General features: G+C 37.8%; 3 protein-coding genes across 12 annotated transcripts in view; 1 reads left to right on the top strand and 2 right to left on the bottom strand.

Annotated features, from left to right (window-relative positions):
* The window catches only part of CASK (calcium/calmodulin dependent serine protein kinase), a 194723-nt gene that overhangs the window by 86226 nt on the left and 81996 nt on the right, over nucleotides 1-26501 (top strand). For all 10 annotated transcript variants that reach the window (XM_071565695.1, XM_071565649.1, XM_071565674.1 and 7 more), the window contains exons 5-6: nucleotides 948-1020; nucleotides 22383-22485. In XM_071565695.1, the coding sequence (XP_071421796.1) occupies nucleotides 948-1020; nucleotides 22383-22485 (176 nt within the window). The remainder of the gene's footprint in view (nucleotides 1-947; nucleotides 1021-22382; nucleotides 22486-26501) is intronic.
* Nucleotides 6000-8402, bottom strand: GPR82 (G protein-coupled receptor 82). The gene is made up of 2 exons (XM_071573535.1): nucleotides 8259-8402; nucleotides 6000-7095 (listed from the first exon to the last, which is right to left on the bottom strand). The coding sequence occupies exon 2, from the start codon at nucleotides 7060-7062 to the stop codon at nucleotides 6010-6012; it is 1053 nt and encodes a 350-aa protein (XP_071429636.1). The 5' UTR covers nucleotides 7063-7095; nucleotides 8259-8402; the 3' UTR covers nucleotides 6000-6009.
* On the bottom strand, nucleotides 14807-20743 carry GPR34 (G protein-coupled receptor 34). Its single transcript, XM_071573524.1, has 2 exons — nucleotides 20668-20743; nucleotides 14807-18876 (listed from the first exon to the last, which is right to left on the bottom strand). Exon 2 carries the CDS (start codon nucleotides 18852-18854, stop codon nucleotides 17715-17717), a length of 1140 nt encoding a protein of 379 aa, XP_071429625.1. The 5' UTR covers nucleotides 18855-18876; nucleotides 20668-20743; the 3' UTR covers nucleotides 14807-17714.

Raw genomic sequence — 26501 nt, 5'->3', positions numbered from 1 at the left:
TTTTCTTTCCTATGTATCACTTTGGTTATGGTCCATTCAGCTTTTGAAACAATATGAAAGAGTCTGTAAAACTGCAGAAGGATAACAAAACCCAGTGTCCCAGTGGCATGATTGTTGACCTCAAAGCCCATGAGATTATTTTTTTGCTTTTCTCCAGACTGTAGATTTTTTAACATTATAGAAACCAGGTTGGAAGAGACAGCAAGAGGTCCTTATGTCAACCTCCTGCTCAGGGCAGGGTCAGCACAGCATTTGGATCATGTTGCTCAAGGCTTTGTCTGGTGGGGTCTAGAATACTTTCCAGGATGGAGATTCCACAGCTTCCCAGAGCAACTTGATCCAGTGCCTAGTTATGTTCCTAGAGAAAAACCTTCCCTTTGTCCAGCTGGAATCTCCAGAGAACAGGGATTGCCTCCCTTAGCCACAGGAATACTCTGTCTGATGCAGCACAGGATGCCTTTGGCTTTCTTGGCTCTCTGCTGTGGTCAGTGACCTGTTAGGGCATCCTTTGGACAAAAGAGAAGGAAGAAGTCACTCTCCAATCTGCACCAAGAAAGTCAGGATGTTGGTTGAGTCCTTTTCCAGATACCAAGCACTGGTACTCACTTATTTCCTTTCTGTGTTTTGTTATTAGAGAAATGGACAGTCCTGACTTCATTGTCATTTGAAGCAGAAATATTGAACATAGAATTATGGAACATGTGAAACCTTAAAAAACCCCCAGATTTTTCTTTTCTAATTTTCCTTGGCTCCAACCAGAGTAATTCTCAAACTTTAGACTGTATTATTCACTATTATAAACACAAACTTCATTCTACAGAACTCTATGTATTTGAGGTTGTTGGTTGATTAGTTTTATATAGTTAGACTCTTAAAATTTCATTTGTTGCATGTTTATAGCATTTTTTCCTGCAGGTTTATCATGTCTAATGTGTTTGTTTTTTCAGTCATTACATGAGGCAGATATTGGAAGCTCTACGTTACTGTCATGATAATAATATAATTCACAGGGATGTGAAGGTAAGGGGCTTTAATTACTCTCTTTTCCTTCACCACAATGGTGTAAACTGCCGAATTTCAATTCCTATAATTTAGAGGAACAGGGGATCTCTAGAAAAGAAATCTCTATTTGCTGTGTCTTTACTCTCATTGTCTCATGTAATATTAAAGCCCATCTCTAATTCCATCAATACAGAACATTTAGGAGGTCTGTATTCAAAATTACACATGCATTTGATTACAACTTGCTTTGAAAGTCAGTTTAATTTCTAGTTTTTGAATATTCAAATGAAATCTGCTTACATTTTTTCTTGTTAGGAAAATGCGTATATAAATTAATTGCATAAATTAAACTGGAATTGGTAGTTTAAGGGCATCAACTTGACAGCATAATGACAGTCTTCATCCATGCTAAGATGTCAGAGGGATGCACATGCTCAAAAACTACCATATTCGTGGTATTATCCACTTATTACAGGCAGTCTTAAACATTTCTTATTATGAAAACTTCTCTAATATAAACATGTTTAGGAGGAGAAATGCAGTGGTTTAGAACAGCATATGTACATATTCCTTTTAATCTCATGAATTTTATACTATTTCTGTGGGTATTTATGGAAGTAGTTTATCCCAATGTATTGTAAGTTACTGGGAATTTTAACTGAAGTGGGTTTGGGTCTCTTCAGTTTGAATATGGAATTTCTTTTATAATGTCATTGCCTAAAATAGTTATCCCCATTTCTCTAAGAGCTGGGTTGCATCCAAAGTGAATCAAACACTAAAGGAATAATGAAAATTCTAGCAGGCTCTGATGGTGCAGTTTGAGAACGAATCTTGGGTTTTAGTGGGTAAGAGAAGACTCAAACTCCTACAGGTGATCTATGAGGAAACAGAGTATGGATACTGAGCTGATGGTTTTCATTTAAGGAGTCATTTGGTTTTGGGTACACGCTCATTGCAAGCTTTCCCAGCATCTTATTCCTTTTCTTCTAAAATCAAAAAAATATATTATGTACAAGGCTTTTTTTGTTTGGTTGTTTTTTGTTTAAAAGTTTGATATTTAAAAAGTAGTTTCCTATGTCAAATTCTAAAGATGGCCTCATAATTCCTGGTAGAATGTTTCATCTTGTTGAATGTTTTCAATTCTTTTGGTTGTTCATTTTTGGTGCCACTTGAGATTTTATGTTGCGGTGTCTTTCTGAAAGCTCCACTTATTTTTGTTGGACCATGTGCTTGAACAAAGACAAATTTTAGTTTAAAGAGCCTCTGAGGGAGACATTTCATTGTGTGTAAAGTGGGAATTTATTTTAGGCTTGTCCAGTCTCTGAACACCTCAGAATCACAGGGTTTTTTAAGTACCATCTTTAAAAATAAATCTATTCAATTAATTGGGTTAGAAAAAATGTTTAATGTAGCAGCCTAAAGCTGTAAACCAACAGTGTTTTGTATTGACCAAAGCAGTGCAGAACTGTAGGGTTTGGGTGCAGAGCACATTAAATTAACTGCAGTGTCCCAGCTCTAGATGTCACTGTAGACATTGTTTTGAAAGGAGTAGATTAAATGACCAGTTTCCAAATTGCCTGAATGGATGAAAGTGCATTAATAAAATCTTTAAGGTTGAGAAAGTCATACTGCATGCTTTTCCTTTTAAGCTTTCTGCAAATGTTATTTTGAACTGCAAAATATTTGATCAGTATCTGAGGCACAGGAAAATTTGCACCTTAGAGCCCAGGTAAGGATTTAGCCACTTCTCTGCTCCTGTAGCTCCTGACTGGTTTGGAAGAGCTAGACAGGAATATTCAATTTGCTGCAGTCTGGTGCCAGAAACTTCCTGGATTTCTCCCAGGTGACACAGTCTACCAGTTTCTGGAGCACTGTGACTGCAGCCTGTGACAAACTCCCCTGTGCCTGAGGTTCACCTCTGATGGCAGTGTCAAAACACAGAACCTTCCACAAAATGACCTGTAGGCACCTTGCTATGAGAGAAATACCCAAACAATGGCTGCCAAAAGAAGCAGCACTGAAAGGGTGTTTTCTTTCCAATACAGAATGTTGTTTCACAGCAGTTTGTGTGCAGAATAATCTTTATGTAAGACAACAACAAAAGGGAAATGGGAGTAATGCTGGTCTGAAACGAGATGCTTTTCTTTTCCTGTAAAACTCTTGCTACAGTTTGAGTGTCATTTGTCACTTGTTCTTTTTTGCAATAACTGCAACAGAATGGGTTTTATCAGTAAAACATCAAGAGGTTTGCAATCTTCTGTTAGCCTATATTGTGATGTTTATGTACCATTTCCCAGAGTTGCAGAAATCTTGTTATAAAGATACCTTATAATATAACTGATACAGGAGTAATTTAATCACATCAAGAGCTTTAGTTGGTGGGGTTTTCTCCTTAATTCATTCCAAATACTCCAACTTTATACTGTGATTTCCACATAGTTTGAGTGTTTGTGTATGTTTCTGATTAAGAAATCAATTGGTGTGCAACTGGAGTTGGGGCAAGCTTGTCAGTGAAATGCAGGCATCAAAAAATTTTATTATAGATTTGTCTTGGTAGGTATGAATGCTTGTTTGCAACATGGTCATGTGAGTAGATGAAACTGCTTAAGCAAAAATACAGATTCTGCCATGAAGATTCAGCTCAATATTTATGTGACTGGGAGTAAAAACACTTCTTCAAAGGAGTAGGACTAAGTCCAGTGTGCTGTGCTCTGTGTCATATACAAATCTAAGTGGTTCCAGGTGGCTTCAGACTTGATCTGTGTGGGAATTTGCGTGTTGATTTTTGCACTGTACAGAGCTTGATTAACCATAGGAATTCTGAGATCACACTCAGTCACCACTTCTGTCTTTCACTGCCTGAGCTGCTCAGCACTTCAGATTTTGCCAGGAGGGTTCAACTCCTTTACACTTCTGCTTTTAGGCATATCTGGAAATGAGTAAAACTACTGTACACATATTTGTGTGTGTTTATGTAACTGTATATTCAACTATATAAAAAAATGACCAGAACTAAAGCTCTTGTGTAAGACCATCTTCTCTTTCCAGTCTTTGAATATCCAAAACAAGAAATCTGTTGCATGTTGCTTTCCTTCAACTCTTTACACTTTGACATGAAACTTCTTTTGTGCTTTCTGGGGACATCCAGTAATAAGTGGTGCTTTTTCTGTATTTTTTTTGTAAAAGTTATTAGATCCTTGTGATCTAGTAGCAACTGCTTGGTGAGGATTTTATTACAAATTAAATTATGAAAAGGTTGTTAAGATGAAATCACTAACAGAGGTGGAATTGCAGTCCTACCTGGCCACGTTTTGTTCTGAGGAGCACTTCTTCATTCAGTGCAGAAGTTGAGAGACTGCAAGAATAAAGCTTTCAGTATTTTTTCTTGGTGTTTCTTCGGGCAGTGCACTTTTCTCCCTGTTCATGTCCAATCCTGTGCCTCTGCTTCCTGTGTCAGAGTCCTGGTGCTTGTTTTGTGCAGCCCTTTTCCTCAAGCCCTGCTGACTGTCTGCTGGGCCATGAGAACCACTTTTGCTGAGAATTATGTTTATGACCTACCTGGGGCTCCACATTCACGTGCTTCCTGCTCAGTAGGTTTATATGTTTCAGTCATTTGCCCAGTCAGAAAACATTTATGTTGTGATCCGTGAGCTGGCTACCCACGCAGCACATTGGAATGTGTTAACCAAAAAGTAGACAGACACTTGCAGTCTTTAAACTGCTCTGCAAACTCTGTGCTGTGCATATTTGCCTTGGGATTTTGTGTTCACTGCAAAGGAAATGATTTTTTTTATTATTATTATTATCATTATACAATTCACAAGTCACCTTTTAACTTCTCAATTGGCACCAGAATGTCTCAGCACTGCAAAAAGTTTGCCACATCAGCTGTGTTATGCTGTGCTGTTCTTCTGTCTCTCCCTCATGCCTTTCAAGTTTTCTGGGATTTTTCCTCCATGAACTATTCTGTCAAATGCTACACCAATGTAGTCCTCAATTTGTAGTTTCTCAAATTGCCTGTACTCCAGAGAAGTTTTTCCACCATTTAAAACAAGAAAAACTTTGATGCAAATAAAGATTTTAAAGGAGGCATCATCTTGGACAGACTATAGGAAAAAAGGAGGGCATATATAATTTTTTTTGGTGCTGTGTAGAAATCTTGGAGTGGGATCTTGCTAAGAGTCTTATCACAAAATTATATTTGATTAGTGGTTCCCAAAGTTTTGTTCATTTTCCTGCCTTTTTGACAACCACTGGGGAGCAAGTGGTGTGACTAGAAAAGCAGAGAAAATTATTTCAACCTGTTCTGCCACCAAAAACTCTGTGTTAGGAGAAACAGCCTCAGTCGGCCACTGTGCTGGGGTATCCTTACAACTGCAGCTACATTCCCTATAAAATGTATTTAAGGAAGGACAGAAGTTGTGGGTTCTGAGTTTGTACCTGGGCAAATGATAAGGGCACTTTGGCAGTGAGCATCTTTGCTCACCCAGACTTTCAGCTGTTGGTTTGATCTAAACCCATTCATGTCAGCAGCACTGAGCATCTGGAGGACTTGCACTGCTCCATTCAGTCTTGCTGTAGTTATTTAGGCATCAGTTGTGTTGCACAGTTGTGAATCAGACATCCCGGGGGAAATGTCTGTGCTTTGTTCAGCCTTTTTTTGTAAAGGAAACCTGTGTCAAAACCTGGGACTCCTATTGATGATGAGAGAGATCTGGGTCCTTAACTTCTGCATAGTTTTTCCCTTATTCATTGATTTTTTAGGTAAAAAACACTGTCCATAGGTGAAATATAAAGTCTCTTTTACATTATGTGGATGGATGGGTATTACACAGTTCACTGTACAAGTTGCTTGGATTCATTTGGATATACACATTGAGTTTATTATGCCTAATACTGATTTAGCAAGCAAGATGATTTGGAAAAATTACACTATCATTTTATTTAGATATTTACCACTTCATATCAAAGCATGGCTACAGGTAGTTAAAGTTAGTTTATTGTTTCTTATGGTCTACTAAAATTTTCCATATCCTTTCCCATTTCAGTGAAAATATCAGCGTCACGTTTTTGATGTTCTGGTATGGATTTTTTAAACAGGCCATAAAGACTTTTCTTAAATGTCTTATCTAACAGAAGGTTTATAACTGGATCTAAACTACTTTTAGCAGCAGCCAGACAAGTAAGAAAATTTTTAATTTCCACTAGATAGTTTAACCTTGGGCAGTCATCATGTCTGAGCAGTACATAAAAAATAGGCCTAAAAATATGACATGGAAGAAAGCAGACAGTTAGGATCATCTGGACGACAAGGATGTTTCTTTTCACTGTACTGTAAATGAGATGTTTTTCTCCAATACAGGTATTTTTTTGTATTTTACTCAGATGACTGGTAAGAGAATAGTATGACCACAAAACTGTCATAAAAGTCACAAAAAAACATGCAGTGGCCAAGGAACCTGCAATCTTTGCAGTGGTTTCACCAACTTCCACCTTGATGTTGTAGCATCTGTGAAAGTCCCCCCAAGTCCATGCCTGAACATCGTGTGTTATCGCTGTTACTGTTACGCAGAGCACAATAAGCCATATAATGATGCACAAATATTTAGCAAATTTTGGCTGGCAAAACGCTTGAAGCAAACACCTGCAGAAGCTTTCCCTGACTGCTTGGGAGTACTGTGGGTCACTGCTTTTCTTCAGTGTTGCATACTGGCTGAGAGCAATGGAGCACAGGATGATGATGGTCACGTACATGCTGACGTGCATCACCAGCGTCCCGACGTGATGAGCGATCCTGCATTCCACAGACTTGTAGCTCCAGTGGTTCCCTCCTGCAAAATAGGCAGCCAGGAAGGGCATAGTGCTACATACAAACAAGTTTGCAGTCACCAGGTTTGCCAGGTAGATGTACTGTGTTCTCCTTGTGGGTGCTTTCCTTGAAAATATCCAGGCAGCGAGAATATTCCCAAAGCTCCCAGCAGGGAATAGGCAGGAGTAGATGACAGGCAGAGCTACAGTGGTGGCCAATGATGGCTGAAGAAGACATGTTGAATTGTTCATTTATGCCAGTATTTCTTGAATGAATGGTCAGAGCTGAAAAACAATTTAAAAATTATTATTATGTGCATCTAACATCTCTTTTACTCTTTGCTCATCTCTCAGCTGTTTCTGTTTCTCCCCTATTTTTTCATGTTCCCAACAGCTGTTTGATGCTGTTCTCATCTTGAGTTTGCATGAGGTTACAGTTGGGTGTTCTCTTCCACTGAGATTTTGTGAAGAAAAGTTGACTGATGTTAAACCCCTAAGATTTCATGTGCACAAAATCTAATAAAATAAATGAGGAAAGTGAAGGTTCAGGCTGGGATCTGACAATAGCTTCTACAATCTTAGTTTATTTCTCAGCCTTGCTGATCGTCTGTAACCTAATTTGGAAAGCACTTAACTATTTAAAACTAAATAAGCAAGTTAAGTGCAAAGCATTACTTTAATTGCAGATATGCAGAGGAGTGTCCAGTACCTCCATTTAAGTACAAATTTGACTCTGTATGATGCAGAAATCTGGCTAAATGCATTTATTTTAAGCTCATGTCTATATCTGGTGTTACTTTATCAGAGCTCTAATCTTAGATGTATGTTTTACAACTCAGTCTGTATTTGTAAACATAGAAGATGGTTGTTGAAAACTTCAATATACTTATTTTCTCCATGATCTCTTTTCTCAATTTGCAAACTGAAAATAAGAAATCAAAGCTCTATACAATGACTGTATAAAAACTGACATTTCAACTCACTAACCTGTACCTGGAGAGCTTTTACTGTTGTATGCATACCTGCATTTTAGTGGAGTGTGTCCTACTTAGCTTTTGTCTCATACAAAATCATATGGAAAAATTTAACAGATTTCAGAGTTACAGACAGATAATATGTTTTTTTTAAAACAGCAGTAAGCAAATTAACTCAGATGTTAAAGAAGATTTTATATAGGTATGATTGAAAGCCCAGATACTAAGTTTAAAAACTGCTGTAGGCAATGTTTGACAACTTGCCAATTAAAGTAACTTTTGTAACTGTTGCATTTTAGTGTACACTAAGTTCCATATGTATTGTTGAATCAAAATGTATTAAATTCTCTTATTATGATGAGTTAAATTCACAAGGCAATTGTTCAATCTACTAATTTAAAAGTCTAATGTTAATTTTTATGTCAATGACCAAATTTTGTCAGTAAACCAAAGAAGTAGTAGTCTTAATCTTACCTATGCAAGCTGCAGGCACCTTCCTTTGCAAAGAGGAAATGTTGCTGTCTGATGACTGTTCTGTCTCCACTGCTGCAATGAAAACGGTGGTACTTGAATCAGGAAAATGCAGTTATGAGCAATATCTCTCTGACATCAGGGGGTTTTCAGAGTGTACAGTTTTCCTTCACAATGTCAGAAAGCAGCTGAGCATTTAATGTTCAGACAAGATGATATTGTCTTTGGAAAAACTTTGGAATTAGGTCAGGATCAGCTTCATTAGGGAAATGAAAAGAATGAGATGGTATGGAAAGGTGATTGTAACAGTCCTTTGGAGTCCTGTAGGTATGGCAGAGAAACATCTTGCAATCCTTATATAGTGCTTTCCTCTTTTTGGGGGTGGAGGGGTTCTCTTTAGGACTGCCCACTTTTCAATGTGAAATTTAAAAAAAGAAGTTGCTATTTCATGCATGAAAACTTGTCTTTTTAATGACATTTAACAGTTCTTCTCTCCAAGAGCTACCACAAAGCTGACTGTCTATTCCTGAAGCCTGTGTGCAATGATGCTGTGTCCATGTCTGTCCTAATATGAGTGACCAAAGGAGCCCTTCTCTCAAGTGTAGTCAGGAGATGGATTGTGTGGAAGCAATTTTCAGCTGATGCATCCTGGGCACCAGTCAGAGAAAAGGGGCTCATTGTCCAGGACACACAGTGTTTTATACAAATCATCCAGAATTGTGTACAGGACAATTTCCTTCCAACACAGGATGACAGGTCTGATCACAGATCAGGCAAATTCTGTTTAGCTCTGAGGAAGTTGAGACCCTTGAATTTTCTTCTCTCTGATACCTCTGTGGTTGTCAGATACGGCATTTCAACAGCTATGAATAAATTCCTTACAGTAACAGAAGAGATACAATATAAAGACTTCTGCAATTTTAGGAAGGTTCTTGTTTTGCTAGTTTTACTTTATGTTTAAACATACACTGTAAGAATTCACCTCAGTGATCTATTACCAATTTTGTTGTTCAGTTTCATTAATTTTTTTACTATAATGATGGACATGTGTGCTGGCTTTCCATTCAGAATGTGTAGCTGAACTCATTTACAATTAAATTTACTTGCTGTGGAGTATTAGTAATTAGGTCATAATGCTCTAATTAGTTCGCATGTACTTTAATTCTTATTCTTGTTAGATTTAATTATACCTTGTGGATTTTTTCCACATCTGAATGTATAGTTATATTAAAATTTGCTCTTTCAGAAAGAGTCTTGTATTTATTAAATGTGTAGTGGTTTCTTATGTAGTCTTAAAAGTCCTTGTTATTGTGATGTTCCATTGAGGTTTAGATACAAGGATGCATATCCTGACAATTTGCTAAGAGTGATATGAACCATTCCAATTAGCATGGGCTTTTTAAATTATTATTGTTATTTAGTTTGTTAATGACTGTTGCCTGTAGTATTTATAATTTAATGACAATAAGTCATGCTGTAGGCAGAGATAATGATACAATTTTTTCTCATTTATTTTATGATAATAGATTATTATAGTGAATTATAATCATTTTGGAATGGATTATTGAGATCAGTAGCAAAGAAATGGGATAAGTTTTAAAAAAAACAGTAGAAATACAGTCACAGTTGGTTCTAAGCTATAGTAAGCACCTTCCTTATTCTTTTAGTGAACTATTTCCTTCAACTAACTTACAAATATATTTGAAGATACTCAAATGCTACAGTTGCCTCTTTTGTGTGATTCACTCATAAATTCTTCATAATTGTGTTCGTGTGCATCATTCACGTCACTTATTTATATTTTATGTACTCTCAAAGCATGACAATTCCTAATTTATACATGTTACTAGATTTTATATGCCAGTAGGTGGCATATATTGTATTTAGTCATTACATGCAGAAAACTGGCTGTAACCAGTGGCACAGGGTTCAGCTGGAGGCCTGTCACTAGTGGTGCTCCCCAAAGGTTCAATACTGGGCCCAGGACTGTTTAAATTTTCCATCAGTGACTTGGAGACTGGGGCTGGTGCCTCCTCAGCAAGTTCAAGGATGACACAAAGCTGGGAGAAGTGGCTGATACCCCAGACGGATGTGCAGCCCTTCAGAAGGACCTCAGTAAATTGAAGAGATGGGCAGAGAACTGTCTGAAATTCAACAAAAGCAAGTGCAGGGTCCTGCACCTGGGAAGGAATAACCCAATGCACCAGGACAGCAGGGCTGCTCCCCAGCAGGTCAGGCCCAGCCTGAGAAGGGCCTGGGGGTCCTGGTGGTCAACAAGCTGTCCATGAGCCAGCAGGGTGTCCTGGGGGCCAAGAAGGCCAATGGGATCCTGGGGTGCTTTAGGGAGAGCATTGCCAGCAGACAAAAGGAGGTGATCCTGTCCCTCTACTCAGCCCTGGTGAGGATCCCCTGGAGTGCTGTGTTCAGTTCTGGGCTCCTCAGGACAAGAGAGACATGGAGATCCTGGAGCAGGTCCAGTGGAGGGTGACAAAGATGGTCAAAGGGTTGGAACATTCCTCTTTTATGAAGACAGGCTGAAGGAGTTGAGCCTATTCATCCTTGAGAAGAGATGACTAAGAGGTGAACCCAACAAAGTCTGCAAGGATCTGAAAGGAGGTGTCAGAGGATGGACCAGGTCCTTCTCAGTGGTTATGAGCAACAGGACAAAAGACAATGGGCAGAAATTGATGCACAGGAAGTGCCAACTGAGTATGAGGATGAACTTCTTTCCTGTGCGGTGACTGAGCACTGGAACAGATTGCCTGGAGAGGGAGTGGAGTCTCCCGTCTGGGGATATTCCAGAACCGTCTGGCCATACTCCTGTGGCACGTGCTCTGGGATGACCTTGCTTGAGCCAGAGAGGGTGGAGCAGGTAACCCACTGTGGTCCCTTCCAACCTGCCCCATTCTGTGTTTCTGTGAAAGGTATTTCAGTTGGCCATTTATAACCCATACTTGCCATTACATATTATAACCACATATGGCAGAGTCATGTACTTTGAGGCCACATGGCCACTTCCTGTCCCCTGTGCCTTCTTGAGATCATAGAAGGCAGCTCAGTCCACCTCAAATCTCCTTATGCCTGTCACAAACCTAATGGAAAACTGGACTGTTACTGCTGGACAGCCAAGTATGGAATATGTTGCTCCTTGGGGGATGGAAGAAGGCAGCAGCTTGGTTACCTCTGGCCTCTGCAGCAATCCAGGCTCCTGTGCTGTGGAAGGCTTGAGATCTGCTGTATTGCATTTAATTCCTAGATAAGTCTCTGGCTACTACACAAGTCCAATCTTTACCAAAAAATCACTTACCCAGTAGCTTGCCTAGGACTTTGACTTTTGGTGCTTTGGTTTTTGGGTGGATTTTTGTTTTTCTTAAACATTAAAATTGAAAGGGGTTTTTGACTCATAAACTTTAAGGGAGATGCACTGCACAATAACTGTTTCCAGTTGGACATCTCTATCAAGGGAGTTATTGCAGAGCACCATGATTCCTCTCTGTCTGCTTGGCAGTTTTCCACGCAGGACTCACCCAGTGTGTGTGCAGGACTTTCCTCTCTTAATTTAATAGAGATTTCAGCTATAGTCAGTATATGTATTTATTACTGTAAGAAGCACTTATCAAAGCAAAATCACCTAAACTCATGTTTAAATCTACTCTAATTGAGTCGAGCACTATGCTGAATGAGTGAAGATAAAATATTTGGCAGATTTAACATGGGTCTGTTTCCTGTTCACTCACTTTATTTTCACCAGTTTTAAAACTGCCCTTGTGGTTCACCAGACCTAAAACAGACCTAAAATGAAATTTCTGAGTTGTTGCTGAATTACAAGTGTGTTCAGTGTAGCTCTGTGGCATTTTTAAGGATACAGAGATGTGGATAGATTACACTCACAGTTTCAATTCCTTGGTTGTTACACAGTGTGCAAAGTTAAGTGTTTCACAAACTCCAGGTAATTGTTTTACCTGGACAGACAAAACACAATCCAAGCAATGTCTTTTAGTGTGGAAAACACAGCTTGAAGAATGACAATACTAATAAAAATAATCTTCCAACATTTTTGTATTTCAAGTCTTTAATGTTACATTCGTTGTACACTTCCCAGAAGTCTTTATAACTGTATTTGCTTCTGTAAAAGCACTGTCTGTGTATTGCTCATGAGGAATTTAACTTTTAACTTCAGAAATTGTTTTTTAACATGAAAACTCTGTTGATCATCACAGTCAAATAGGAAGCTTTTTCTGTTTTTTTCTGCACCATACTATAATTTGTGTTTTTTCAAGTTAAATACGTTTGTGTTTAACAGCTTTTTGGCTTTTCCAGGTTCTTCTTAACCTTCTGTGAAAGTGCAAAAGTAATAAAGCATAAATAAAAATCTAAAACATAGCAGTAAAAGCAAAACTGGTATTTTAAAAGGTAGCTTCTGTTGGCTGCTCTTGTGGTTTAAGATAAAACCACAAAGCTGCAAAAGTCGTTCCTTGCTGATAAAGAGCACATCTGTACCCCCTGACAAAAATGATCCTGTCTTGTCTTCGGGCTTGTAATTTGTTGTTGACCATGTTTGTGTTATCATTGTTCATTAGTGAGGATTTTAGTGTAAGCAATAGCCAGTATATTTTTCATTTTAAAGCACAGTCATTTATGTCTGTGGTTTGAGAGTTCTGTGGAGAAGTTGACCTTGTTTTGTAACAGGTGCAGAGGTGGCTGTTCACTGTATGCAAACTTAAGGGATCCAAGACTCGCCATTTACACCTCACTTTATTTCACACTTTGCAGTACTATAGTACAAGATTATCATTTCTCTGCCATTCGTGTTCTTATTCCTGCATTCCCCAGTCTAACTGTGCAGTTTGAGTGTTAAGAGTTTTACCAGCTTCATCTCCTATGCCCAGTTTTCATGAGGGCAGACAAATCAATTATTTTGATAACACAACATGGAAAAATGTAATTGATTTATTTCACTCTCACATTGTCTGTTGAACAACTTCTCTTCAAGGAGTTTTCCTACCAATCCGCTCCACAAGCAGTGAATGATCACAGCTTTTTAGCACCTTCTCAGCTCTCTTGGATTCCGCTGAGCCCTTGGTAGCTGGAATTTTGTGGAAGGGATGGAAAAAAGGCTGGCAGAAGGTTTGCACTGCTACGGGAAATGCACTGGAAACATATTCTGGATTGGTGGAGAATTATCAGTGGTGCTTTTTCTTTGTACACTTTCTACTGTTCAACACGTCTCCCTCCTCTCTGTGCTGGTTCTGTATGTGCTGTCAGAGCATTGTACTGAAATATCCATATGTGAACTTCCCAGTTCCAGGAATAATGTGATACTTATTTGTTTATCAGTGATTTAAGCCACACTCCTCTTTTATGGTTTCACTGATTGATGTTGTGAAGGAAGGAATCCAATTAAATTTTTCCATGTTATGTTATTGAAATAATAGATAATTGCATGCCCTCATGAAAAACACCATTTTGCACGTTAAAATCATAACTACAGTTAATTCAGTGTGAAAATGAAACTTGATGTTGTGGTTTAAGCCTGGTAGACAGGTAAGCCCCACAGAGCTGCTCGCTCACTCCCCCTCACTGGGATGGGGAAGAGAATCAGAAAGGGTAGAAGTGTGAAAACTTGTTTATGCTTTTTGCCTCTTCCCCCTCTTGTTCTTGTGGCTGCTCTGCTGCAGAACAGACCACCCCTTCTGATGCTCCCTGTGGCTCCTTCTAACACTCTCTGGTCAAGTCTGCCATTATCTCAAACCCTTTGAGCTCCACATTGGGTACCAAAGAAGGTTCCTGTGGTTTCATCTCAGTAGGCACCTTAAACCCTGCACAGCTGCTCTCTTACTTCCTCTCCAGTGGGTTTGGAGGGAGAATTGGAAGGGTAGAAGTGAGAAAACTCATGGTTTGCAATGAAGAGAGTTTAATGAGTTTAAAGAAAAAGTAAAAAGAAAAAAATAAGAGAGAGAAAAACTCAAGAAACACAAGTGATGGAAGTAAACCCCAATTGCTCACACCCAGCTGACTGGTGCCCAGCCCGTTCCTGAGAAATGGCAGCCCTGGCAAACTTCCTGCTTGGTTTTATTGCTGAACCTGGCACCAGGTGCTCTGGGATGTCCCTGTGGCCAGGTGGGATCAGCTGTCCCAGCTGTGTCCCCTCCCAGCTCCCTGTGCCCCCTCAGCCTCCTCACTGGAGGGCTGTTCTGAGAGGCAGAGAAATTCTTAATGTTGTACAAAGGCTGCTCACACAGCCAGTACCACCTACTCGGAAGAAATCTATCCCAGCCAAATCTACCACTATCCCAGCCAAAACCAGCACAACTGTTTATTCAAACCAGGTACACTTAAACAGGTTTATAATTCAAGTTGTAAGTTTGTGTCTGGTAAACAGTTTTGTTTCTTTGCTGATGTTTTCCATTCATTTTAAGGAATATGTGTAACACAACATAGCTAATTTATTTATTTATTAATTTATTTGTCAAGTCTAAAAGATAAAGAAGTAACAGCATGTAGGCAGCATGTACACCTTATATACTTTTTCTGAATAGTATATATGCTGATGAAGAATATACACCTGTTTTTACACATTAAAAATGGTGACATTTTGGTGCACCAACAAAAATTCAAGGTTGTGTTGTAGATTTGTTTAAAGGGGAGAGTGAGGTTTTGTGCAGACTATGTGATATGCATTGAGTCAGACTTTACAGAAAGAAGAATAAATAGAATTATTTTCCTGTTGAAATTCACCTGAGGGTAATGGCTGTAGTTGTCCCTGATAATTCTTAGGAAGCACTGCTAAGATGAGAAGTAAGACACTATTAACATGACTCATTATGTGGTCATTTGATGTGTCACAGTGAAACCTTCAGCAAATCTCCCCAGATGTTTCAGGACTGTTTGCTCTTCAGTAATACTGTTTTGTAAAGCCTGGCATTGTACCCTCAAATTTGTGAAAATTGACTGCAGAAAAATGTATAAGGATTAAATATTTTTTAAAAACTGTAAAGATACCTGCTTTTGTTTTTTGGTCAGTAGTGATTGCTTCCTACATGACAGCGCAGTCTGGTTTCAGATCCCAGTCTGAACCAGATGATACATCTGGTCTTTAGCATCTTGAATCCCTGATTCCTATAGTTGTGGAAATCCAAAAGGTTTTCCCTTTTCTGGTTGCTTTTTGGGGTTATTTCTATGTTCTAACAGCTGCTCTGTCAAGGTCATAAACTCACACCTGTTTCCCTGTCTGTGCCATACCTGCTCTCACAGATTTACTCACACACCTGCTCAGATTTTCATTTCTGAGCCTGAGAGTTGATTTATTTATTGCAGCCTGGACTTTCAGCATCAAAACCCTGTACTATTGCTTGGTCTTATGAAAAGCTCTGAGTCTGTTTTTGCAATGGTGCTGTGTCTATGAATGCAATCCTTGTAAATGAAAATTCTGGTTTAAATCGAACACTTTGTTCAAAAGAATTTGAGAATTCATATTTTGTTCAGAGCACACCATATCATTTGTGTGTGTCCTGCTCACACCCTCAGCCCAGCCTGCTGATCAGTGTCATTGATCAACTGCCCACAGAGCAGGTGTAGGCAGAAAATGATAATGTCTATATCACATGTAATTCTGGTTTATAAATTCTGCTGGATTTACCAGAGTTGATGTAACTATGTACAACTACAATACTGCATCAGAGAGTTGTGCTGTACAAATACAGAACCAAGAGAAGAATACATATAATAGGATGACAAGATGATAGATAAAAGATCATAAAATGCAATTATCGTGAGAATCAGAAATTATTGTACAAATATCTTCGTTGTCTGCTGAGTGCCTACGAAAAAATGCAGTTACCATTTTATCTTTATGGCATTACATGTTTGTGTGAATCTTTCTTTTGAAGACTAAGAAACCCCACAATTTTTTATTTTTAAAAAAAAGAAAACAAAATAGACTGGCTAGTCATTGTAATATGTTTAATGTGTTTATACTCAGTTTCACCAAATCTAAATTATGTAGAATCACATCAAAATTAAACCAAGTTTATATCTAGCAGAGCAGAAATCTTATGTTTACTTTGTTTGAAAGAGTATTATGAGTATATTCTGTAAAACCAGAATATTGTATGAAATTATTTAAAATATACATTTTTTTGGTGCAGATTTGTCATTAAAAGTCGTATGATCCATTAGAGAAGTTAGGGGCAGTCACAGTAAACCCAACTTCTTTACACTTGCTTATTTGAGCAATATTGTTTTTGTGTGTCAAGGTAACACATCCTTATTTTACAGAGCTTGATGTCCAGTCTGTATTTCATTTACCTTCTGGCCTGTTGTGCCTGACGTTTAAGCTGCTCCTGGTAGAACTGCTCTTTAGTCATCTTTGCAGTAAACAACCCTCACCTTCAGCTCCATGTTTTTTAAAAAAAAGTTACCCTTTGAGATTTGTTTGTGCCTAAATACATAAGCCTGTTTAGTTTTGGTTTGAGAGCACAGCTGTATCCCTGGGGCATTGCTATTCACAAAGCATCAGCAGTGACCAACATTATTTTGCTCACATGGAAAGAGAGGCTTGTGCTGGGGAGGAAATACACAGCTGGAATGTGTGGCTTTGGAAATCTGTAAGGAGGCAGTGGCTGAGCCTGGCTGCTCTTTGTGCTCAGCACTCTGGGTTTATGTGCTTTGCTGAACTATTTTGTGTAGCTGCAGCCACCAAATTTGTCAGAGTTTGAAGGAAATCTTAGGTAACTGAAAATACCCTCATGTCATCTTTCCTTCATTAATTTCTGATTTTCTGAAAGCAACACTTGCTTGTCCTTGGGTGTTCAACCTTGACATTCATCAAAGTGCTGAAAATGTAATAAGGGCTTAGGAGGCTTGAATATTTTAATTTTGCTGTTTAATAAAACCATGTGTGTCTTCTGTAATTATAACTGAATTAATAGCTGTCGTATTCTTCACCTCATTTTTAATCCACAAATGTTGCTAAATTCTAAATTATTTTCTTCCAAAAAAAATACATTTGTAAATGTAGTCAAAATTCTGATCTCTTTGAAACTGATATAAACAGAGAACTATATAAAATCTGCAAGGGCTTACATAGATCCTTCAAATAGGACACAATTTACTTGTTGCAAAATTCTTCTGTTACTCACATACACAAGTTACTAATATTAATGAGTATATACAAGATTCCATATACAGATTCAAACCCCTTCATGGAAATCTCTTTATTTAAAGAGTTAGTGTTCTAGTTTAGTCCAACAGAAAATGTCTGAGAACTTCCTAAATTGTTTTCATGAATAAACAAGAGTGAAATACTTCTGAAAAGTAACTTCTCATTTTCACAAACAGAAGTAAGACTTCTCATTTTTTAAAAAAGAAGAAAGAGGCAGGATTAGTAGCTGTACAGCTGAGCGTTTTGTGATCTGAAATTGTTGTCCTGGAGTGACAGAAATCCATTCATTTAAACAATCAAACCACAAACTTCTTCCTTGAATAGCTTGAATGGGGAGTGATAGTAGATAATCTCTCCTGAGTATATTGTCCAAGCTTTATGTCTGAAGTGCTTTCTGTGTTTAGGGTTGAATCTCCATGAAGTTTTCTGCAAATGAGTTGGAATACAGTCTTACGGACACTGCTGGACATCAGGAAATACATAACTGGGTCTAGGCAGCTGTTAAATGATGAAAATATGAGCATCACCTCGTTGCATTTGTGAATGATCTCCTTCCAGTAGCAGGGTGGGTTTTGTAGCTGGGATGTAATGTAGGCAAAGCGGAACATGTGATAGGGCACGAAACAGACGGTGAAAATGATGAGTACAATGAAGGAATTTCTTGCTGTCTTGGTGTATTTTCCTGCGTTGGGAAAATTTGATCTTCTCCTCGAAATTTTCAGAAGGTTCTTGGCAATTTTAACATACGAAAGGATCAAGAGAAAAAAAACTATCCAAAAAATTAGTACAGTAATATAATTCAAAATTGCTTCTGCCATTGCATTCTGTTTGCTTCGGTAATGGAAGCAGAGAGTAGAATTTTTGTCATCACTCTTAAAGAAAGATGGTGCAACTACTACTGTAAATCCTGTTAGTGCAACTGCCCACACAATGCCACAAATCTGAATGCTCCGTGTCGTAGTTAACATCTTAGGACGCTTCACAGACTTAGTTATCTTTATGTAACGATCTAGACTAATTAGTCCCAACAGTACTATGCTAATATACATGTTCATGTAAAACAGAGTTCCTACAATCTTGCATAAAATCCGTCCAAACAGCCAAGTGTTTTTGTTGACGTGGTAGAGTATTCGAAGTGGAAGACAGAAGATCAGCAGAAGGTCAGCAACAGCTACATTTAGCAAGTAAACTTGGATAGAATTCCTTTTCTGATGAATGCACAGGAAAGCAAACAGGGCTATAAAATTTCCAACCAATCCAACAACAAAAATAATAGAATAAAAAATTATCAAAGTGAGTGACAGCGAGTTGTCATCTAAGGCACAGCTGGTGTTGTTTTGAATTTCTGAGGCATTTCTGACCACATTGGTTTGATTACCCCAGAAGTTCTTGTAGGCAGTAGTGGTCAGTAAATCAGCTAAAGCTGCAGCCATCATTTGTAAAGAGTTTTCAGCTGTTCTGTAAAGAAACAAAGAGAAATTTTAAGAATTAGGTCTCCATTGGATCATCTTCATGTGCCTGTTTGCTTTATTGCATACAGTAACATGATATAAGCATAAAAAGCAGTAATTAACAAAAGAAATGCACCAAAGTCTTGCAGTAGCTGAGTAGAAGGACTTCCAGCCAGAGACCATTATACAATATAAGTCTAGAATAATCTGTAGGCAAGAACAGAGGGTACAGAGTACTCAAATAACCAGTTTTGTAATTGTATCTTTATTACTCTCATGTGTTGTTTTAAAAACTAATAAATTTTGCTGCAAACTTAGGAATTTTTGTTTTGTTTTGGCTGTAAGTACAAATGTGAGATTTTTAGGTTCAGTTTTTAGGATTAGTCTTTCTAAGACAGAAAACTTTCTAAGTTAGATGCAAGGATGGGTAAGCATTGCTAAGTGAAAAATTCTTGGTGGTACATATAAATATATGAAACAAGTCTAAACTCATTGGTATTATTTTTAAATAAGTACCCAGGATCTGTTACATGCAAGTCAGTAGTTTTCAATTAGAAAAGCAGAATTAATATTTATTTGGTTGTGTAATCTGTTATAAGTAACACTGTGAGTCAGTACCATTACAGTAGCTTGTTCTTAATAATCTATATCTTCTTTTAAATTTAAGTGTTTTTTCCTTTTCTTGACTGTTCACAAATCAATATTACACAAATAAACTAATAATAGCTGGAAATCACATTAATGCAGTAACAAATTGCTTTCAAATATTACTTGTTTTCATCATTTTCCTTGTTTTCATGTCAAACTGTTTAATTTCACTGAGCTTATTGTTGACCAGGAAGGTGCAATCTGGAAGATAAAAGTCAGCTTTGCCCAAGGAAGGAAAACCAAAGCAGCCATGTGGTTAGAACAGAATGGCACTGAGCCGTTCAGAGAGGTGGTTAAGAATGATACAACGTTAGTCTTCAACTTGTGTCTCGCAGCAACAAAGGATTCCATAAAAATGTTTCTTTAGAATTTTATTTATCACAGAGGGAAGGTTTTTTTCTCCTAATCTCACAAAAAAAAAATCAGAAGTGGTTTTGGTTCTCTGAACTTTGCTGTCTGGCAACTGGTACAAAAAGAAGCCAACAGCAAAGCAGTGCTGGATACATAACCTTAAAATAGTTTTTGTGCTACATCTGTGTCTGGGCTATGCACTTTGCATGCCAGGTCATAAAAATGCAACTCTGCATTCAAGTGTGTGATACAGCTACAGCAGTGAAAATGGCAACACTTCAGGTAAAATTCTTAGGAAGACCTAATATACATAAAGGATCTGAACTACTGAGAGCACTGTCTAAACTATATGAGTGTCCTGTGCTGTCTGCCCATACAGTTGCATTAAACTTGTAGAGACTGTCAGCAGTTTCAAAAACAGCTGTTTTCGTATTTGCCATTTTATGTTATCAGGGCAAGAAGTAATTTTAAAAGGTTGATTTTAAAACATGATGCTTTCAAAGACATCCTGAAACCTCTCTACTGTTTGTTGCTTTCGTATACAAATGCTCGACATTGTTGTTTGCATAAGCAGTGGCAAATTTAGATCACTGAGAAAGAGAAACATTGATTACACTGCAGATGCTTTGGAAACAGAGCTTTTCACTGTTGTAAGCTGTGTCCCCTCTAAGCAAGCAGACAGGTTTAAACATAGCTACATCTAAGAAAGAGTTTGAGGGTCAGTAGCACCTTTGAAGTCAAGAGAAGCCTTAATAGAAATTTGTTTTACTGCAACTTAAATATAAAAGAAGCCACTTACCATTTATGTGTTAGGAACTGCTGAAATTCAAACCCGCTGGTGCAGGCAGGGAGGAGGGACATGCAGGTCCTCTTATTAGAAAGCTAAAGCAGCAGCAGCTCCTCTGTGAAAGGGATGAGCATCAGCTGACACGGTACAACTGGCAACAAGGGGAAGTTTAACTAGTGTTGCAACTGGTTGGTTTTTTAAAGACATTTTTAACTAGCAAAACTCAGTTTATTTGGGCTTCGCTGGAAGAGGTTCTTTAATAAAGTTTTCTCAGAGTTTCATTCTGAGTTAGAGGTGTTTATTTTTCTCTCAGGGACTTTGTTTCTGGTGAGCACTGACAGTGGCTTTTTGGGTGAAAATGATGTTGGTATAGCCTGTTGTTTCAATATTGTCATGGAGGTAGTGTCACTTTTTCAAGTGTGGGGTAAAGACAGATAACACCACAGTGAAATGGTACATTTTGCATTTTCTTGGTGTAGTTCTCCCATCTACCTTTCTCCTTGCCTGGAGCTAGAAATTTGACGTTGATCTTTTCAACTGAAGATGACAGCAATGAGAGAATGTGAAAGTGCCCAAGATGTTCAGCTTAACCATGTCAGTGAGGCAGAAGTGAAATACAATATGCAGCAGTAATACCACCTGGTAATACCGTTTTAGATAGAATGTAAGGAATTGAAAATTACATTTATAAATTGGAAATGGAAAAGTGGATCCTAGAAGACCTGACACAGGGAGGCCTAAACTTAATGAAGATCTGGAGAACATTGTCTTGAAGATGTTTTGTTCTCAGACAATTGAAACTTTTTTGAAAGAAGATGTGGGTGCTTATAGATGACTTTACAGGTAGTCAGATTGAAATTCTTGTAGCTCCTGTGCACTATTTTGAGTTTCTAATTTTGTAATTTAAGCAGTACTGGATTCTCAGGAAGTAGTACACAAATTTGACATTCTTCCTTTTAAATAATATGGTGTTTAAAAGAGAGGCTTTAATTAAATGCAGGAGGTTGTTCTATATTGAATGCAATAGTTTGAGAATGTGTGTTAAACAGTAAATTGTGTTCTAATAGATTTTTTTTCTGTTTACTGCTTCCTTCTACACCAGCCAGTATCCATCCAAACCCTTGTATAATATTAATTAATTTTTATATGTTCTACCTCACTTGTCTTTGGAAAAATCAAAGGTGTGGATGACAGTGCCTGGAATCCAGTTTAAAAACCTGAGTGATATCCTTCACTGGAATATATATTAGAAACATCACAGGAATGTTCTTTATATTTCCTGCAGTAGAGAAGTGATCGCTGAATTCCGTGATTAAGTCTCAAAATAGTGGTTTCTGTTCTCTGTGGGTAGGATAAAATTCCACAAAGTCTATCTTAGGATGTTCTGCTGGAGAATTGAAACTGTGTAAGGCTTAAGGGGGAAGGTAAAAGAAAAAGCAATACCAGGTAAGAAATTATAGGCATGAATTTTTATCTCCAGTTTTGTATGATTTCAGTTTGTGTTTCTTGCAAGTTTTGATAATTCCTGAAATGATTTTTATCTTCCTGGGAAAACAGAAGAGAAGTCAATGCAGAAAAATGAGTCCATGCTAGAAAAAAAATAACTTTGAAATTTAGAATTTTTTTTAATAGCTTCTGTTCTCAAATTTATGAGAATAAGTTCAAAAATACAAATTGTATTTCTCAAACAATATGATAATTGCTCTGGATTTTTTTTTTCTTTTCAGCCACACTGTGTACTGCTTGCCTCAAAAGAGAATTCAGCCCCAGTAAAGCTTGGTGGCTTCGGGGTAGCAATTCAGTTAGGAGAGTCTGGGCTAGTTGCTGGAGGTAAGAAATTTTCCTTCAAAGCTATTTAGTATTACAAATGTTGTACTGTAGAGTTCTGTTCTTCTGACACAGCCTGGCCTGCAAAACAAGAGCTCAAAAATAACCTTTCATTGAAGACTTTTATAGGCTTAGGAGTTTAGCTAAATTCTTAGTAGAATGTAACGTTGTTGTGCATTTATGTAAGGACTATTAAATCCCTCTAGATGTTACTCACCGCGAGCTTATGCTGGTTTGATATAATAAACTGAAGAAGCCCAAAGAATTTTCCACTTTAATACAATCTTTGGCTTAATTTTTCCATGCTTGGTAAAGTAAAGCAAATGAAAATGCTGTCAGGATTGACATGTCTGTCCAAGCAGTTGAGTAAGGACTTAGTGCAGCATCGTCTGTGCTCCCCTGTGTTTCCCAGGCAATTCCTGGCGGAATACTGAGCTGTTTAATACAAAACCTTACTAGTTTGCACATGTGACTCTTCTCTGTGATTTACTATTTCACTGTAATTATTGCATAAAACATCAATATCTTGATACATATGTATATTTTTTGACTAAGTGTGTTTTGTTTTCTGTGGATTTTATTTCCTCTAGCTGCCTTCCATATTGTTCCAGACAATAGGGTTATGCTTTAATCAGCCTGCACAGATGAAGACCCAATCAATTTTCTGATGCTTTCATTGCCAGAGTAGGAGACCACAGCAAACAAATTTTGTTAGTTTTACTATTTTTTCTTCAAAACGAGTAACTTCCTTTCAGCAGTACCACACTTCTTCCAAAATTCAGGTTTCCTATTCTGACTACTTAAAGTTATGTGTCAATTTGGCCTTTAAATGTTTTTTAAATAAAAATTTAATCCAATATAAACATATTATCAGCTTCAATTCCCTTCCAGATATCTCTGATACCCGGGAAATGTCCAGGTCTCTTATTACCTAGAGACAGCTTTTCAAGGAAAATACCCATTCAGTTAAGCTACTGTTGTTTCTTTAATAAAAAGGTTACTCCTTTCTTTACTTCTCTTGTGTTACTCAAATTATTTGTACTTCAGCCACTGCTCTCTTAAGTGATAGTTTCTATGCTTTTGTTTAAAATTCTCTCATTTTTCCTCTTTATGTTCTCATTGAGCAACTTTATCCATTTCTTCTGTTTCCCTGCTCTCCAGGAGGTAGTCAGGTACAGTGTACTTGCCTTCAGACTACTAATTGTCTCACAAGAAACATCAAATTCAGCTTCAAAAAAAGTGCACTGCATTTTTCCCCAAATTTGTCATGGCCTTCCTGTCCTGTTACCATTCCCTGTTCTGCAGTCCCACTCCCTGCTCCTGTGCTCAGCCTCCATGCAGTGCTGGTGGTTCTGTCTGCAGCATCTACAGAGGCTTCTCCAACTTCACAATAATATTTCTCTGTATCTCTGTGCACTTCCATCTCAACTTAGGCCATATTAGTCTGCATTTAAACACTTTTTCTCCCTCTCTCTCAATGGTCATTTCCAGTTTGCAGCCTTTTGTTCAAACTTGGTGCTTTCAGCTTCAAATTCCACTTGCTTCCAGGGATATACAGAGTAATTCCACTACATTTATATACCATGGAAGGTCTCAGTTCTACTTGTTTCAAATTTCCTCTTTAACAGAGTCCTCTCTTTCTTGTCATCTTCCATTCCAGTCTTTATACCACAAACTACATCTGTTATGTGGATCCTGCCAGAATCCTGCCAGAGTCCTACATTACTGGATAGTCCCCTACATGGCACTGGCATGATTTTATTTCTTCAACTTTACAGCATCACCCATTTGTGCTATAGGAGAGTTAATAACAGTGACTGAACTGGGCTATACATTTCTTACAAACCAGTGTTGGTCTACACATTTGTCTAAGAATGGTATCAATATGCCCTATGGATAAGTTTTGTCATAATAGTAACTGGCCTTTCTTATTTCTCAATTGTCTCATAAATGAAATAGGAACTCTCCATATAGAGAAGTTTGGGCAATATCATAACCAACCTGTTCACTTTCACATTGCTTTTCTGATTTTTAGTGAAAAACATTGATTGAACTGAACATACTCAATTATTTCCCTTTTAGCATGGCAATTCCTGTATTTGGTGGTTCACACATCAAGAATAAAAAAATTCTCAATTAAATAAAAGCAATTATGGCAATGAGGTTCTTTTCCTGACCTAAAACCCCCTATGGTTTGTTTGTGCTGTTTTGCTTACCTTTGTGCATTGGCACCCCTGTGCCTGGCAAGGCCACATTCTGTGTAGCCCCAGGAGAACAAATTGAAAGGAATTTTCTCCCTCAGTGTCTTTGAAGCCAGCCTTCAAGCATACAGCTTTTGCTTTGCTTGAGACTGCAAAATTTTTTTAACATAACAAGACATCTTTTTTCCAGTGTGCTTAAATTGTTGGGTCTGAGGGGAAGTATTTCTGCAGTAAAGTTAAACTAAGCTCCAAGTATTAAAGGTAGATGAATCCCAATCCTTTTATGTAAGTCCAGAGGTGGAGTTGTGTTGTTTAGAAGGATTGTAACTACAGTGTTCTGTCAAGCAGGTAGATGACTATTTAACAGAAGTGCAAGGGAGCTCCTGACAACAAGCTATACCATCATACTAGATGTCATTAATGGAAATTTCTAAGGAATAGATTTTCAGATCATGACTATTTTTATCAGCTAACAATCCCAGCTGAGTTTGATTTTATGAAAGTTCAATTATTATTATTAGTAAGTACCAAGCAAAATGACATAGCCATAACTATTTTTTCAGAAAGAAACCAGAAAGGAAATGTAAGGAAATACTCCTTGTTCCACTCCATTTGCCCATAAGCTGCAGTGCAGTGAATAAGAAGCCTGAGTTGTCATCTGAGTTACAGGAAATTGTTTTCCTGAGCTACCAGTCTCTAAATGTCTCTTCTTGAAGTTCTTATGATCGAAAGTGGAAAACTGTTTTAGGTGCTTCACTTGAAACATTGAAGTAGGTACTTTAAAATGGAATTCTGGCAGTATGTACAGTAGTTACAGATCATCATAATTTATAACTGGACTCTTTTATGGAACAGCATGTTCCATAAAATGTTAGGAAACAGTCTGTATGTGCGTGGTTTGATGCAGCTGGAGCAGTGGAACCTCGGGAAAGTCAGTGAATTAATAGAGCAATCTCACATTATGATTTCTGTCTTCTTCCTTAGCCATTTTTTCTTGCAGAACATGGTATGAAGTGTCACAATATTTTCTTAAATAAATGTGACATCAGATTTATCTGATATCAAATATCTTAGATGCTAAATCTTGGCATTATTAGTTACTATATGGTATAAAAGTCTGAAGAAAAAAAAAGCATTGAGTTCACAAGTGCTGTTTCCTCCACTTAATCTACTTAAGTTCTCTTGGTTTCAACAAGTGCAAAAAAAGAGAACTGTATAGACCTTAGTGGTGTGAGGTTCTATATAAGCTGTCAAGTCTTACCTATGGATAGTTAACTGCCTTTCACTTTTTTCCTTTGGAAGCAAAATGTCACAGGTAACATGATGCTAATCCAGTCCAGTGTTAATTTTTAGGTATTATCAGTTGGCTGCCCAAGGTTGCTTCAAAATCTGGTAGTATCCTAACACAATTGATCATCTTACTGGAAAACATATGTTCTTAATAGAAGTACAGCACATGAATACCAAGTGCTTTTGGTTCTTTGCTGTTTGGCCTTTTAGACTTGCTACAAAAATAGCAAAGGAAGACATTGCCATAAATTTCCTTCTGAACAAGACTATTGAATGGGACAAAGGGGAGCAGAATCTTTTAGTTCTTTATTTTTGTTTTGTTCTCATCAATGTAAAAGTGGTCATAGAATCACAGAATGATTTGGGTTGGAAGGGACCTTTAAAGGTCATCCTGTCCACCCTCCTGGAATAAGCTGGAATGTCTTCAACCGTATCAGGTTGCTCAGAACTCCATCCAGCCTGACCTTGAACGTTCTCAGGAATGGGGCATCTGCCACCTCTCTGGTCAACCTGTTCAGTGTTTCACCA

Source organism: Pithys albifrons, chromosome 1, assembly GCF_047495875.1.
Source record: "Pithys albifrons albifrons isolate INPA30051 chromosome 1, PitAlb_v1, whole genome shotgun sequence".
Taxonomy (NCBI): Eukaryota; Metazoa; Chordata; class Aves; order Passeriformes; family Thamnophilidae; genus Pithys; species Pithys albifrons.
Note: the sequence above shows the minus strand (reverse complement) of the source record. Positions and strands in the feature narration are given on the sequence as shown.

Coding starts and splice junctions, on each gene's coding strand:
- GPR82 (XM_071573535.1), bottom strand. CDS start 7,062: ATGAACAATTCAACATGTCTTCTTCAGCCATCATTGGCCACCACTGTA.
- GPR34 (XM_071573524.1), bottom strand. CDS start 18,854: ATGATGGCTGCAGCTTTAGCTGATTTACTGACCACTACTGCCTACAAG.